The sequence below is a fragment of the Rhineura floridana genome, chromosome 6 (assembly GCF_030035675.1).
Source record: "Rhineura floridana isolate rRhiFlo1 chromosome 6, rRhiFlo1.hap2, whole genome shotgun sequence".
Lineage (NCBI taxonomy): Eukaryota > Metazoa > Chordata > Lepidosauria > Squamata > Rhineuridae > Rhineura > Rhineura floridana.
The window spans coordinates 115,619,011-115,635,960 of NC_084485.1; the positions used below are offsets into that span (position 1 = coordinate 115,619,011).

The window sequence follows — 16,950 nt, forward strand, 5'->3', positions numbered from 1 at the left end:
CCCTTACTTGTTTTTTGGTTAAGGGGATCGGCCACGCTTGTATTGCCTCCACCTTGCTCCATAAGGGGGTGATTTTCCCACTCCCCACCTTATGTCCTAAATAGATTACTTCCTTTAGTCCAAACTGGCATTTCTTAGCTTTTATTGTGAGGCCTGCTTTTCTTAAGGCCTCCAATACTGTTGTCAGGTGTTGGACATGCTCAGGCACCGACTTGCTAAAAATGGCCACGTCATCGATATAGGCCACTGCAAAATCTGACATGCCTCGCAACACTGTATTGATTAGCCTCTGAAATGAACTTGGTGAGTTCCTTAGTCCCATGGGTAAGGTCACAAACTCATATAACCCATCTGGTGTACTGAAGGCAGTTTTGGCTCTGGATTGCTCGTCTAGTTCCATTTGCCAAAATCCTTTACAGAGATCTAGTGTAGAGATAATGGTTGCTGCCCCCAATAACTCTAACATTGCGTCTACCCTAGGCATAGGATACGCATCTGGGACAGTAATTTTATTGATTAGCCGATAATCAATGCAAAACCTGTCGTTCCATCTTTTTTCGGAACCAGGACAATACTTGAGGCCCAGGGACTGATGGATTCCCTGATCACTCCTAATTCCAGCATATCTTCCACCTCCTTTTTGATCTCATTCAAAACTTTCCCATTCACACGGTACGGAACAGATCTGATTGGGGCATGATCTCCAGTATCAATGGAATGTATAACTATACTGGTTCGGCCAGGTTTGTTGCTAAAGAGATTCCTATAGGTTTTCAAAACTCTCAGAACCTCTTCTTTTACTTCCTCCTTCACCTCCTCTGACCATTCCACTTGATCTACCCCTCCTTTGTCTTTGCTTTCCTGTACCAAATCTGGAAGTTCAGGCCCACTTCCCTCAGGGAATAAGGTAACTTGCAACACCTTTGCATCCCTGGTATGGTAAGGCTTTAACATATTTACATGAACCACTTTGCTTTTGTTTAATTGGTCTGTGGTGATTACATATGTCACCGTGTCAAGCCTTTCTCTGATGGTATATGGTCCTTCCCAGTTAGCCTGTAATTTGTCATGTTTCCTGGGTATGAACGCCATAACCATATCTCCCACATCATACACACATTCTCTGGCTGTTCTGTCATACCAGTAACTTTGCTTCTCCTGTGCATGACTCAAATTCTCTTTCACTACTTCCATCATTGATGTTAATTTATTGCGGAATTCCAATACAAAATCTACTACAGAAGTTTTGTACTCTCCCAGAGTTCCTTCCCATGAATTTTTTAGCAGTTCCAAAGGTCCCCTCACTTTTCTAGTAAACATTAGTTCAAAGGGTGAGAAGCCTGTTGACTCCTGAGGGACTTCTCTGTATGCAAACAAGAAGCATCCCATCATGCCCTTCAAAACTCCATTAAATCTGGTTCTGTATTTGCTAGGTACTATCAATTGCTTCTCTGGTTCACATTCATCCTTTCTCTCAGCAGGCATCCACAATCTATATAAAATCCCATTCTCACACACAACTTGATTCCTCAGTTTGTCAGTGAAAGGAATCTGTTGGGTCAGGGCTTGTTCCTTTATCTGCTTCAAACTTATATCTTTATGCAGCTCTTCCCTGAATTGATCTGCTTCTTCCCCAGAGACCACTAGATACATTTTGTCTCCTTCAGCAGGCCTGCTAGTGGTTGCTATGGTGACCTGAGGCTGGTTAACAGATTCCACCCTGTTTGTTTCAGCCCCCCTTAATATGGCTTCTTTTTCTCTGCCAAGTTGCTGTCTGGTCACTACATATATTTTCCCCTGTGCCCCCATAACATCTCTTCCCAGTATTACTGGTTCTTGTTGCTGGGCATTAATACCAACTTTATATTGGCCCTTTCGGCCTCTCCATTCCAGTTTCACTAGGGCCACAGGCAAACTCTCTGGTTGACCCCTCACTCCTTGGATAGTCACTGTTTCCTGAGGTAATATTTCTTCAGATTTTATTAAATCTGGCCTCAGTAACGTCTGAGCGGCACCAGTATCAAGCAATGCCCAATAATTTGCCCCTTGTACACTCACTTCCTCTCTCAGACTTGAATCAAGGTCTGTTACTTCTGTCCAGTTTATCTGGCAAAACTGAACCTTTTTCGCTGTTTCTAAAGCCTTGGGCTCTGTTTTCACTGCCCTTGTCTGAGCAGGATTACTACTGGGGTTGGCAACCTCACATTGAAAACGTAGGTGCCCTGGTCTACCACATTTGTAGCATAATTTCTCCTCACTTTTAGGGTACACAGATCCACTCTGGGGTGTCCTGTGCCCTTCAGATTTTACTGGAGGACTCACTCGCTGTGGTACCACATCCCTTCTGCCAGCATTATATGGTCTGGGTTTAAAATCTCTTGATGTTTTCCCCACCCAGCCAGTTCTATTGGAGGCGAAGTGATCCGCCAACTCTGCGGCCTCCTGCACAGATGTAGGGGAACGGTCTTTGAGCAGGAGCCTTATTTCTGGTGGTAACTGATGGTATAATTGATCCAGTATCATGAGGCTTTTCACCTCTTCCACTGACTGAGCTTTGGCACTACTCATCCACTTTCCAAATATATCCATCAACTTTGCTCCCAGTTCCACAAAAGACCTCCCTGTCTGTATCTGGCAATTTCTGAAAAGCTTTCTAAAATAATCAGGCCCCAGTCTGAATCTTTTAAACACTGCTTCTTTGAATTCAGCATAGGTGACGGGCCTGTCTGAGGGGAAATATTGGTATACCTCAGCCAATTCCCCTTTAATCAGGTTTGATAAATACTGCATGTATTTATCTTCAGGTAGCCCCCACAACTGAGCTGCTTTTTCAAAGGTGCTGAGGTAAATTTGAGGATCTTGTCCAGGCTCATAGACAGCAAAGTCCTTTGGAGTAATTTTTATTTTTGCTCCATCTCTGTCCTTTCTTGTTTCATCAGAATGAAACTTCTCTCTTTCAAATTTTAACTTTTCTACTTGTAATTCGGCATCCACTGCTCGTTGCTTCTCCCTCTCCTCAAACCCCAATCTCATTCTCTCAATTTCCAACTCCCTGTTTTTCCTTCTCTGCACCTTCCATCCTCAATCTCTCAGCTTCCAACTCCCGCTGTTTATCTTTTTCCTCAGCCTCAAAGACCCGCTGCTTTTCTTTCTCATCAGCCTCCCATCTTAACTTCTCTCTCAAGTACTCTATATAAGCGGGATTGCTTAAATATCCTTCTGGGGTCTCTTCCCTGACAGGTTGTTTTTGCTGGGCAGTTGCAAATCCTATAAGTGCTACCCTCAATTCATCTACCCCTTTACCCTCGTGAGGTAAACTGAATGTTATGCACTTCTCCACCAGCTCCTCTCTTTTCATTTTTATATATTCAGCCATGGTGTTTGAGTTCACTCACTCTTTGCCACACACTCTTTGCCAGTCACTCTCACAAGTAATCTTGTTTTGTTATTTGTTTGCCACACCACTGTATCTGATTCTCTGTTGTTCGTATCCCACCGCTACTGACACCACATGTGACGTACTCTCCTTTGTTCGTATCCCACCGCTACTGACACCACATGTGAGGCGTCCTTCCCTGGCTCTCCCTGTCAGGTTCCTACCTGCTCGTGGTTACTGCCTGTCTCTAGGCACCACCAGGGACTCCACCAGTCCGGACCGCACTCTCTTATGGTTTACCTATCCGCTCTAGCACAGATCTCAACAGATCCCCCTGCTAGACAACCACCAGTAACGTCCCAATACTAGTATTCCCAGAGACTCTGAATACTGGTATTGTTATTCTCTTCACCGCTGCCACCATTTGTTACTGTTCCCCTTCAGCCTTGGTCATTACCTTACCCTCCCTTCTGGTCTGTGAAACCCCAGCCAAGGATCAGGCCTTTGGTAAACCAAATTAAGTATTTATTACAGATAACAAAGCTAACAAGATTAACAAGATTTCTTCTTAAGGCACATAAGCATATGGTTTTACTCAATACTAATCCGAACTCCACCTCCCTCCTTCTCCACTCTCTCCTGGCAAACAACTCTCTCAAACCCCACCAAGCAATCCACTCAGTTCTCTTCTCCCCCCCGATTCCACTCTCACTCTTCCTTTTATACATTCAGCCATTTTAAACACTCAGCCAATCATCTCGCATTCTACTGCCCATTCACTCCCCCTCTTTCACTCCACTTACCATGTATCTTCTAAAACAACAACACTTACCATATATACATTAATATAGGAACATCACATAGGTACCTGAAATCCTTTTACCTAGAGATTTCCAGGGTTGAACCTAGCACTGTTATGTTACAATGGTTGGTTTGCACCTCACACTAAACCAAACCATGGCTTAGAGGGAACACATGTGCATGCAGACTCCAGATCACAGCTGTTTTGCTCCTCCCCAGTTGTTCTGCTGGTGTACTGTACTAAACTATGGCTTACCTTTGCATGTTGCCTGAACCCAGGGTCATGGTTTAGGTCTCAACTAGGAGCCCAGGGTTGGATGATATGTTAAGCCAAACCATGGTTTAGCTTAGTAAAGCAGCAGCAGCAGCAGCAGCAGCAGCAGCAGCAATCTCTCCAGTAGCTCATGGATTCCTGCTAAGCCATTGTTTGGGTTAATGGGATCTTCAAACCAGGACAATATATTAAGGTAGGGACTGAACAAAAACATGACAAAGTTGGTTTACTACAAGAAATATTATTTTATTATTTGTTTGCTTTTATTTTATGGTCCTTATTACATGAAGTTGTATTCATGAAGGGCAGGTTGTACATATTTTAACTAAACTAACTATGGTCAAGAAGTGGAACAACTAGCAAGTGTAAGAAGTTTGGCAAGTACATCCTGTAAAATCCTAATACTATACCAGTGATTTTCACAAAAGAAAGCTAAAGTTAGGCTCCATAATCTTTATTAAGTATGTTTACATTAACAGATTGCAATGTTTTTTCAAGAGCTATAGATTTTGGATGTTATTGAAAAAAATGGGATGCTAAGAACATATCTGCTAAATATATCTTCAACAAGTCAGGTATAAAATAAGCTGTTCCAACTCCACATCCAATTCCACTGTTTCAGGGACTGTCATGGATTTCCCCTTCTTCCTCTGATGAGCTTTCTTCATTCAAGTCTTTATTGGATTTACTGACATCTAAAGGAGAAAAGGGAAGGAAATACAATATTTAGTTTTTTGCTAAGCCAACTCAATCCTGGTTTTGTATCCTCCATAAATATTTTCTGTTTTTATTATTAATTTTTATTTATTTTATCCACAATATGCTTTTTGTATTTTTATATACACCAGTTAGAAACTTTGGTGATTTTTATTATATGTATTATTACATTTATATTCTACCTTTCCTCCAAGGAGCACAAGGTGGCATACAAACATGATTCTCCCTCTCCCAATTTTATTCTCACATGAAGCCTGTGGGGTAGGCTAGGCTGAGAGACAGTGATTGGCCCAAGATCATCTAGTGAGCTTGCTGGCCAAGTGGAGATTTGAACTCTGGTCTCCCAGGTCCCAGTCCAACACTCTAACCACTACATCACACAGTACAGAAATAGCTGAAATAAATAAATAATAAATGCATGTTTCCACAGTACATAGTTATCAAAATAACTATCAGTATGCAATATGGAAATTCCAAATTTGCCTGTGAATTTGTTATTCTTGAAAGGAGTATAGTTACTAGCATGGGAAAAGCATGCACCCCACACACTCTGGGGCCAGAAAGGTAGTCTCCAAATTTTAAATCCAAAGGAGAAGCCCAATGTAGCATGTACCAAAAGACAAACAGGAAAAAGAGAGAACTAATAAATCAAGGGGTAGAAGCAAAAGATCTTGCAATCTAATAGAATAGAAATGTACAGTGCTGTGAAAAAGTATTTGCCCCCTGCCTGATTTTCTGTGCTGTTGCATATTTTTGGCACTGAATGTTGTCAGATCTTGAACCAAAACCTAACATTATAGAAAAGGGAAGCTGAGTGAACAAACACAAAATTTTGATACTTATTTCATTTATTTATTAAAGAATGCTAGACAACACCCAATGCCCCGTGTGAAAAAGTAATTGCCCCCCCCCATTCAACCCAATGAAAGGGATTATTAGGGCCAGAAGTTTGAATACCTTGGTAAATGATCAGGCCTACTTTGGGCCAGCCCTGCCCAATATAAATCTGACTAACTGTGGCCCTTGCCATCAGACTGAAGTTGCCAGCATCCAGGTTCCAAAGCCACATCATGCCAAGATCAAAAGAAATTCCTGAACACCTCCGGAAAACATTGTTGATGCATATCAGTCTGGAAAGGGTTATAAAGCCATTTCTAAGGCTCTGGGACTCCACCGAACCACAGTCAGAGCCATATTGACCAAATGGAGAAGTTTTAGGAAAGTAGTGAATCTCCCAGGAGTGGCCATCCTGCCAAAATCCCTCCAAGAGCATGGTGTAAAATCATCCAGGAAGTCATGGAGGACCCCAGAAGGACCCCAGATGAACATCCAGGGAACTACAGGCCTCTCTTGCCTCAGCCAAGGTTCATGACTCCATCATCAGAAAGACAGTATGCAAACATGGGATTCATGGCAGAGTAGCGAGGCGGAAACCACTGCTCACTAAGAAGAACATGTATGCCTGTCTAGAGTTTGCCAAAAAGCACCTGGATAATCCTCAAGAGTTCTGGAACAGTGTTCTATGGGCAGATGAATCAAAGATGGAACTTTTTGGGCGACATGGGCCCCGTTATGTCTGGCAAAAACGAAACACTACATTCCACATGAAGAATCTCATACCAACAGTCAAGCATGGTGGTGGCAGTCATGGTTTGGGGATGCTTTGCTGCATCAGGACCTGGACGACTTGCTATCATTGAAGGAACTATGAATTCTGCTTTGTCTCAGAGAATGCTACAGGCGTATGTCAAGTCATCTGTTTGTCAGCTGAAGCACAGCTGGGTCATGCAGCAAGACAATGATCCAAAACACACAAGCAGTTCTACATGAGAATAGTTGAGGAACAAGAAATTTAAAGTTTTGGAATGGCCTAGTCAAAGTCCAAATCTAAACCCCATTGAGATGTTGTGGCAGGACCTGAAAGGAGCAGTTCATGTTTGAAAACCCACAAATGTCACTGAGTTAAAGCAGTATTGTATGGAGGAGTGGGCCAAAAGTCCACCACAGTGCTGTGATCAGGAACTACAGGAAGCGTTCGGTTGCAGTCATTGTTGCTAAAGGTGGCGTAATCAGGTTTTGAGTCTAAGCGGGCAATTACTTTTTCATGGCACTTTGTCACAGTAAAGAATCAATTCTGTATCCTTTCCTTGGTATGGGAAAGGAAAAGGGCAAGAAAAAGTCCAGCTTATGGGATAGTTTTGAAGAGCAGAGGATAGGTTGGAGAGATCTCCCTGTCTCTTTCCTCCCTTTTAATCTAGGAAGAGGAAAAATCTTCACTCATACACTGTCATACATGCATTTACAAATGCCACATGAACAGCACATACACACATAAGACACACTCTCTCACACACACAGTGCACTCATTCCCATCACAGTGCTGGGCTTAGTAAAGAGGCTTAAGCCTCTACATGAAGCCCAGCACTACAATGGAGAGAACAGAGACAGTGATTTTCCTCCCCACTGCAATGCTGCGAAGAGAGGAGACTCTGATCATGGCCCAGTGCTGTGACAGGGAGGAAGACAGGGGCTGGCAGGCATCAACTGGCCTGCAGGTTCACCCCTCCTCTCCAAAACTGAGAAGTAGTTTGCACTGCAATGATAATAGAAGATCCATTCTCCATCATGCTCCAATGCTGAATTTTTGCCACACTGCGGTTTTCTAGTGTTTCCTTCACAGCAGATTTGTTGATTTGTTTCCCCCCCAATTTTGCAACAAATATACCAAGAGAGAGACAGAAAATCAGCACCTTAAGTTTTATGTTTTATTTTACGAATTTGAATATAATAAAGCAAAAGGATGCAATTTTTCTATATTCAATATAATTGATGGAAAGCTAGTATCTATATCTCACCTTTCCTCCAAGGAGCTCAAGGCAGCGTACTTGGTTCTCTCTCTCTCTCCCCTCCCCCCCTTTTACCCTTGCAGCAACCCTATGAGAAAAATTAGGCTCAGAGGTGGTGACTGGGTCTAGATCACCCAGTTTGCTTCACAGCTGAACCTGGGATTTCCTTGTCCTAATCTGGGACTCTGACCATTACACCACACTGGCTCTCATAAGAAAAATAATAATATAATAATAATAATTTAATTTGTGGGTCGCCTATCTGGCCAATGGCCACTCTAGGCGACGTACAATTTAACAACAATACATTACATCATAATAAAATACATCATAAAATACAATATAACAATAAAACAGTTCCAGTACAGAGTAGTAGGCTATTGGTCGTAAAAATTTAACCCTCCCCGTAAGTCCCAAAGGCCTGTCTGAAGAGCCAGGTCTTCAAAGCTTGGCGGAATACTTTCAGGGGAGGGAGTTCCAGAGAGTGGGGGCCGCCACTGAAAATGCCCTCTCTCTTGTCCCCGCCAACCTAGCTGTTTTAGTTGGCGGGATTGAGAGAAGGTCCTGTGTGGCTGATCTTGTTGGGCGGCATGGTTGGTGGCGCTGGAGGCGCTCCATCAGATAAACTGGGCCGAGACCGTATAGGGATTTAAAGGTTAATACCAACACCTTGAATTGGGCCCGGAAAATAACTGGGAGCCAGTGTAGGTCGAACAACACTGGGGTGATGTGTTCCCGGCGGCGACAGTTTGTAAGTAGTCGAGCCGCAGCATTTTGTATAAGTTGTAATTTCCGGACCGTTTTCAAGGGTAACCCCACGTACAGCGCATTACAGTAATCCAACCGAGAGGTGACCAGGGCATGTACCACCAGTGGGAGCTGATGAGCAGGAAGGTAGAAAACATATTTACAAAGCAAAACTGGATTCATGGAATACAGGATATAATATATCACTAAGTCAAAAAGACAGATACTTTGTACTGTCAGGCAGTACAGAGTTTTGCATTTTGCTAAAATGTCTGATTTAAAGAGAACTGTTGAGAATTGACTGTTTCATGTTGGAATTCTTTCAACAACATTTTGTATATTTCAACATCTCAACATCCTGTTTGCATGTCTGAGAGCCAAAGGAAGATGTTACAGATTCAAACTGCTTAGTGTTCCAGGACTGACTGATATTTGCCTGATGTCATACTACAGAGCATTCATTTCCTGATGTGCTCATCATCCTTCTCCTCCTCTTTCCACCTTCCAACTTTCCTGCCACAGCCCTACCAACTCCTTCTTAGATGAAGTCAACAGACATGTATAAAATGTATGTTGCAAAAGGAATACACACAATGCTTCTTGTGGATGTTTTCACTAACTGACATTCCTTAACACAAATGTGCCATATTTTTGTACCTATGATGTCAACGGCTTCTCATTAGAGAAATATTAACAAGACAGAGTTAATAGGGAATTAATAAGTTGTCAAGAAATGCTGTGCAGAAGGTGAGTAAGGATAATACTGGGACCTAGTGTGCACCACCTGTATAACTTCAATGGAATCTGAACAAGAAAATAAAAACACTTTACTCCAAAATGGCTGAGGTCACATTTTGTCTACATTAAATCTTCTGAATAATCAATTAAAATCTATATGCCAGGTATGTACTGAGTACTGAAACAGAAAGAAATGTTCTTGTCCCTAAGTCTTTGTCATAACCTCTATAATCCTTCAGTAATTCTAGTAATGACTGTGCCTGTGGACAGAAAAATGAACACCTGTGTTTTCTTTAAAGAAATTGATCATATTAACAGTGTAAACAATGTGATTTAGAATGTCATTTAATATGAATGTTCAGGTTATTTTTCTATCACATTTTAGTTAAAGAATCCTGGGAACTTTTTAAATAGCATACTTGATTTTATTGTTTATGCATATATAAATTAGGGTGGAATCCTTTGTCCATTTACAGAGCAAAAAAATATGCATAATAAACAGGATAAACACTATGTCTGGATTTAATATACTGCTCACAGTCACAGAAGTGACTAATGAATTATCAGAATTATCCAAAGATACAAACATTAATCCAGAATTTTGGTTATTTCATTGCAATGCCTATTTTAAGATCTTTTCAAGGTGACCAAAACAGAATAGATGTATTGTTTTAACAGGCTCATCCTCCTCTAGGATGCACTCCTTAACTGGTGAAGGGGTTTGACAGTGTTGAAGAAGCTGAGAGCAATGCCGTCAGGAGTCTAGACCAAGAAGCTAGATTCTTAGCAGGGGCACCCAAGGCAGAATGGTCAAAACTGAGACACCAGCCTAAGATGCATCCAAACTTAGAGGAAGGCAATGGTAAACCACCTCTGAATACCTCTAACCATGAAAACCCTATGAACAGAGTATCCAAAATGCAACACGAGATAGTGCTGGAAGATGAGACCCCCAGGTCAAATGTCACTCAATGAGCTATTGGGGAAGAACAATGGACGTATGAATAGTGCTGTGACTAATGACGCCACTGGGTCAAAGCCGAAAGGAAGCCCAGAGGCTGATGCACACAGATGAGAAAGGAGAGTCCAGAGTTGTAAAATGTACACAATAGGAACATAGAATGTGAGAAGCATGAACCAGGGAAAGTTAGAAATTGTCAAGCAAGAAATGGAATGCAACAATGTCACAATATTGGCGTGAATGAATTAAAATGGACAGGAATGGGACCCAATTCCAAAGAAAGGGGATCCCAGGGAATGCAGTAATTATCAAACTGTTGCCTTAATATCCCATGCAAATAAAGTAATGCTCAAGATTCTACAACAAAGGCTCTTGCCATATATAGAACGAGAAATGCTAGATGTCCAAGCTGGATTTAGAATGGGAAGAGGTACCAGAGATCATATCGCAAACATACCTTGGGTAATGGAACAGACTAAGGAATTTCAGAAAAAAATCACCACGAGCTTTATAGATTACAGCAACGCCTTTGATTGTGTAGGTCATGAAAAACTATGGAATGCTTTAAAAGAAATGGGGGTGCCACAGCATCTGATTTTCCTGATGCGCAACCTATACTCTGGACAAGAGGCTTCTGTAAGGACAGAATATGGAAACCGATTGGTTCCCTATCGAAAACGGTGTGAGACAGGGGTGTATTTCATCACCCTATTTGTTTAATCTATATGCAAAATATATATATAAGAAAGCGGGATTGGACCAAGATGAAGGAGGTGTGAAAATTGGAGGGAGAATATCAGTAATTTAAGATATGCAGACAATACCATTCTACTAGCAGAAACCAGTAATGATTTGAAATGAATGCTGTTGAAAGTTAAAGAGGAAAGCACAAAAGCAGGACTACAGCTGAACATCAACAAGACTAAAGTAATGACAACAGAAGATTTATGTAACTTTAAAGTTAACAATGAAGACATTGAACTTGTCAAGGATTATATACCTTGGCACAGTCATTAACCAAAATGGAGACAATAGTCAAGAAATTAGAAGAAGGCTAGGTCTGGGGAGGGCAGCTATGAGAGAACTAGAAAAGGTCCTCAGATGCAAAGATGTATCCCTGGACACTAAAGTCAGATCATTCAGACCATGGTATTCCCGATCTCTATGTATGGATGTGAAAGGTGGACAGTGAAAAAAATGGATAAGAGAAAGATCAGTTCATTTGAAATGTGGTGTTGGAGGAGAGTTTTGCAGATACCATGGACCGTGAAAAAGAAAAATAACTGGGTGTTAGAACAAATTAAACCAGGACTGTGTTTAGAAGCTAAAATGATGAAACTGAGGTTGTCATACTTTGGACACATACTGAGAAAACAGGATTCACTAGAAAAGACAATAATGCTGGGAAAAACAGAAGGGAGTAGAAAGAGAGGAAGACCAAACAAGAGATGGACTGATTCCATACAGGAAGCCACAGACCTGAACTTACAAGATCTGAACAGGGTAGTTTATAACAGATGCTATTGGTGGTCGCTGATTCATAGGGTTGCCATAAGTTGTAATTGACTTGAAGACATACAACAATAACAGCAACAGACTGATGGATCTTTTCAAAGTTTTTGAGTGTCATAAGAAAAGCCACTTCAGACCTTTCCTAGAAGCATTTGGTAGGAATTTGCACTTGTAACCATGTTACTACTGATTAAATTACTATGAAAACTCAAAAGCTTGCAAGAAATGATTAACCTGGCACATTTGACAGCTGTGTCTTAAATTTAAGGTTTTGTAAGGCTTAGTTGCCTATTCAGATTAACAAGTGCTCATATGTTCTATAGCTGGGAAGGTGTGACCCACATTATGCTATTAACAGCTAGACCAAATCAAGTTCTTTTCATGTTCAAGCTATTGAATACACTAACAGAACAAGTTTTAAAAAAGATATTTTGATGTAGACCAGGTTGAACCTGGTTATACATACATTACATATGTATATGTATAATCATAAGCAAATAAGGCAAGAGTGCAGAAATGTTTAGCTCATGCAATACAATTGTCAATCTACTCTATGTCATCCCCTAATAACTAAAGTAGCATTTTTTTGGTATTTAGTCTTGCCCAACAGGGATACCTCAGCTTCCTGTCTCCCACCTAAAACAAACAAAACACCCAAACATCTGATCAGCCCCTCTGTGACTTGGCTGAAACTAATACCAGAAGACAGCAATTGCATTTTTTCTATGTATGCACCTGCAGTGCCGCATTTCTTGAGATGTCACCCTTGATTATTTCAGTAGTTGCATTCGGACTCAGCAACATTTCTGCAACTAATATGTCTGGCTGCAAAGCACCTGGTCATCCCAATGCCAGTGAGTCCTTTAAAGCTGGACTTGTTAAGTGGAAAAGTGACATCCTGACATGCATCTATTCTCTTCTTTCCTATCCGTTCTTCTCAGACATGGTATCCACTGGAATCCATATGCTATAAAACAGGAGAACACTTCAGCATGTTTAGAGTGCAATTGCTTCACTGTTAACTATTGTGAGGCTCCATATACCACCACCTATGTGAATGCAGGGATTGCAAATGAAAGATGTGCAATGGGCAAGATCTCTGCTGTGGTTGTTTCTAATGTATTTGTTCTGCTACAATCAAAGCCAAACCATTAACACAGCAATCTTAACACCCATCGTTGACTAGAGAGGATCAGGGAAGCATGGAGGTGCCACTCCATCAGCAGAGAAGAGTTTAACAGGTAGAATGGCATATTTGCTGCAGAAATCCCCACTATGCTTACAGAAGGTTTTTTTGCTTACTTCTACTGCCTGTGGGGTTTCTACTGGTGATAGCTGTTGTTAGACCTTGAAATGGGATCTTCTGGGTGTGGGGCCAAGCAGACGTCGCCTTAAAAGGCCCTTCCATACTTCAAAAGGAACCAATGGAGAGGGGATTTTTAAAAAGCTCTGCACAGGGAAGGGAAAAAGGTAAATCCTACCCCCCCCATTTCTTTCCTGGCTGATGCAAGCTGGCAGGGCTTTGGAAATGTTGGTCAATCTGCCAGTTTGCACTCTCCCCCCCCCCACAAAGTAAATGTTGCCACTTCAGCAAACACTGAAGAGTAGCCGACAAGGGCAGATAGCATTTTATCTACTTTTTTTTTTAAATAAGAAATCCAAGAGCGAAGAAAGAGGCCCGAACCTCTATTTTCTTTTTCTAAAGCCGTAGTGGTTTACTTTTTCTTTTTTTTAAGGGGAGAAACACTTAGCAAGCAAACAAAAACAAACAGCTAAGTGATATAAATGGGTGGATACAAAGGTTTCAAGGACTAATGGAGTATCCTAAATGATGGCTGTCCTGCTGACATTCTTTGCAGAAACAGTATTACTGACTCCATTTTCCCAGCTCTATCTCTATTGCCATGTCCCCCTTTGTCCTTTACTGTTTATTCCAAGTCTACAGTAAAAAGACAGCTCAATTCACTAATGAGGTACAGCAGGCAACAGTGCACCATACATGCAGCCTGCATAACAAATATCTTATTTGTCATAAGAATGGAATAAGAGCCCTGTTGGATCAGGCCAAAGGTCCATCTAGTTCAGAATCCTATTTCTCCCGTTTGCCAATCAGATTCCCATGGAAGCCCAGAAGCAAGATATGTGCAAAACTGCCCTCTCCTGCTTGAGTTCCTCAGTTATTTGGAGGCATGCTTCCTTTGATCCTAGAGGTAACAAAGGGGTATCATTTCCTTAACATAAAGAATATTTATATTATATAAAAATAATACTATTTGTGCTTAGTTATTAACTCTGGCATATAGGAGATGAGCAGATAAATGAATTTGAATTATTATTCCAAGTTATTTTAAAGGTTTCACAGTAGATGAAAAAGACTTTCTCAGTAATAATTGTCAATCTACTCTATGTCATCCCCTAATTTGAAAGAGGTATTCAAGCATTGTATATGCCTTCAAACTAATATAAACTTCCAGTTACCAGACATTTGATCTGGTAAAGCAAATCAACTGCAGATGTCAACAAAAGCTACAATGAAAAATTGTCTAGAAGGGTGTTCATATGGCAGGTACATGTTTGTCTACTCTTACCAAATTTGACGGCTCAGAAACCAGGAGCTATGGTTTTGATACATTTTTGATACATTTTACATGATTTGATCGTGGAGAAAGGTGCCGATCTTGCGTGTATTACCGAGACCTGGGTGGGTGAGCAGGGAGGAGTTGCTCTCTCCCAGCTCTGCCCACCTGGGTATTCGGTGCAGCACTGTGGTAGATCTGAGGGCCGGGGAGGTGGGGTTGCTGTGGTCTATAGGAGTTCTTTCTCTCTCACCAAGCACCCTGTCCAGACGGCGACTGGTTTGGAGTGTCTTCATCTTGTGCTGGGCCAAGGAGACAGACTGGGAATACTGTTAGTGTACCGCCCACCTTGCTGCCCAATGGCTTCCCTAGCTGAGCTGACGGAGATAGTCTCGGAGGTATTGTTGAGGTCCCCCAGACTCGTAGTACTGGTGGATTTCAACATCCATGCCGAGGCTGTCTTGCTCGGGTCGGCTCAGGACTTCATGGCCTCCATGACAACCATGGGGCTGTCTCAAATTGTTACTGGCCTGACACATGTATCAGGACATACTCTTGATTTGATCTTCGCCACTGGTCATGGAGATGATGATCTGAGGGTGGGGTATTTTTCATCTACTCCATTGTCATGGACAGATCACCGCTTGCTGAGTTTTAGACTCACAACAGCCCTTTCCCTCTGCAGAGGTGGGGGACCTATTAAGTTGGTCCGCTCCCAGAGGCTTATGGATCCTGTTGCTTTCCAGAGGGCTCTGGGAGTTTTTCCGGCTGATAGCACTGGTGCTCCTGTCGAGGCCATGGTTGACCTGTGGAATATGGAGATGACCCGGGCCATCGACATGATTGCTCCCGCGTGCCCCCTTCGGTGCAGAGCTCATACAGCACCATGGTATACCCCGGAGCTGAGAGTGATGAAGCAAGAGAGAAGGAGGCTAGAGTGCAGGTGGAGGCGAACTCCTGACGGATGTAATCATTCCTTGGTAAGTGCTTCCACTAAGTTGTACATAAAAGCGGTTAGGGCGGCGAAAAAGTCTTATTTTGCTACTACCATTAGATCATCCCTTTGCCGTCCAGCGGAGCTTTTTAGGGTGGTACGAAGGCTCCTACATTCTGGCCCTCATGATACTAAGGAAACATCGGAAGCCCACTGCAACGAATTTGCGAAGCACTTCCAGGACAAGATTGTATGCATCCGTCGGGACTTAGACTCTGATGTTATGACAGATGAATCCATTGAAGTGTCCAGAGCGCGGCCTTGTCCTTTATTATTGGATGAGTTTCAGTTGGTGCAGCTCGAGGAAGTGGACAAGGTGCTTGGAATGGTGCGGGCGACCACGTCTGCTCTGGACCCCTGCCCATCTTGGCTGGTGAAGACTGGCAGGGCTGTAACCACCGGCTGGGCCAAGGAGGTAATAAATGCCTCCTTGAGAGAGGGCGTAGTCCCTGGCAGTCTCAAGGAGGCAGTAGTAAGACCTCTTTTAAAGAAACCTTCTTTGGACCCAGATGTGTTAAACAACTATAGACCGGTGGCGAATGTCCCTTTTTTGGGCAAGGTTTTGGAGCGGGTGGTTGCTGGCCAGCTCCAGGTGCTCTTGGATGAAACCGATTATCTGGATCTATTTCAATCCGGTTTTAGCACTGAAACAGCCTTGGTCGCCCTGTATGATGACCTTTGTCGGGAGAGGGACAGGGGGAGTGTGACTCTGTTGATTCTCCTTGATCTCTCAGCGGCGTTTGATACCATTGACCATGGTATCCTTCTGGAGAGGCTCGCGGAGTTGGGAGTTGGGGGCACTGCTTGGCAGTGGCTCCGCTCCTACTTCGCGGATCGTCGCCAGAAGGTAGTGCTTGGGGAACATTGCTCGACACCCTGGACTCTCCATTGTGGAGTCCCTCAGGGATCGGTTTTGTCCCCTATGCTCTTTAACATCTACATGCAGCCTCTGGGTGCGGTCATCAGGAGTTTTGGAGTGCGTTGCCATCAGTACGCTGATGACACACAGCTCTACTTCTCCTTTTCACCTTCTTCAGGTGAGGCTGTTGATGTGCTGAACCGTTGCCTGACTGCGATAATGGACTGGATGAGAGCTAATAAACTGAAACTCAATCCAGACAAGACTGAGACACTGTTAGTGAGCTCTTTCCCCGCCCAGATGGTGGATGTTTCTCCTGTTCTAGATGGGGTTACACTCCCCTTGAAGGAACAGGTTCGTAGTTTGGGGGTCCTTTTTGACCCTTCCTTGTCGCTTGAGGCTCAAGTGGCCTCGGTGGCACGGAACGCGTTCTACCATCTTCGCTTAGTAGCCCAACTACGCCCCTATCTGGACAGTGATGATCTCGCCGCAGTTGTTCACGCTCTGGTAACTTCTAGACTGGATTACTGTAATGCGCTCTACGTTGGG

At 42.8% G+C, this 16,950-nt stretch overlaps 1 protein-coding gene across 2 annotated transcripts in view; it reads right to left on the reverse strand.

The window, feature by feature from the left end:
• Positions 1–4,676: 4,676 nt before the first annotated feature.
• The window catches only part of ZNHIT6 (zinc finger HIT-type containing 6), a 73,433-nt gene continuing 61,159 nt past the window's right edge, over positions 4,677–16,950 (reverse strand). For both annotated transcript variants that reach the window (XM_061633544.1, XM_061633543.1), the window contains exon 10: positions 4,677–5,146. In XM_061633544.1, coding sequence (XP_061489528.1) covers positions 5,070–5,146 — 77 coding nt within the window. In that variant the 3' untranslated portion in view covers positions 4,677–5,069. The remainder of the gene's footprint in view (positions 5,147–16,950) is intronic.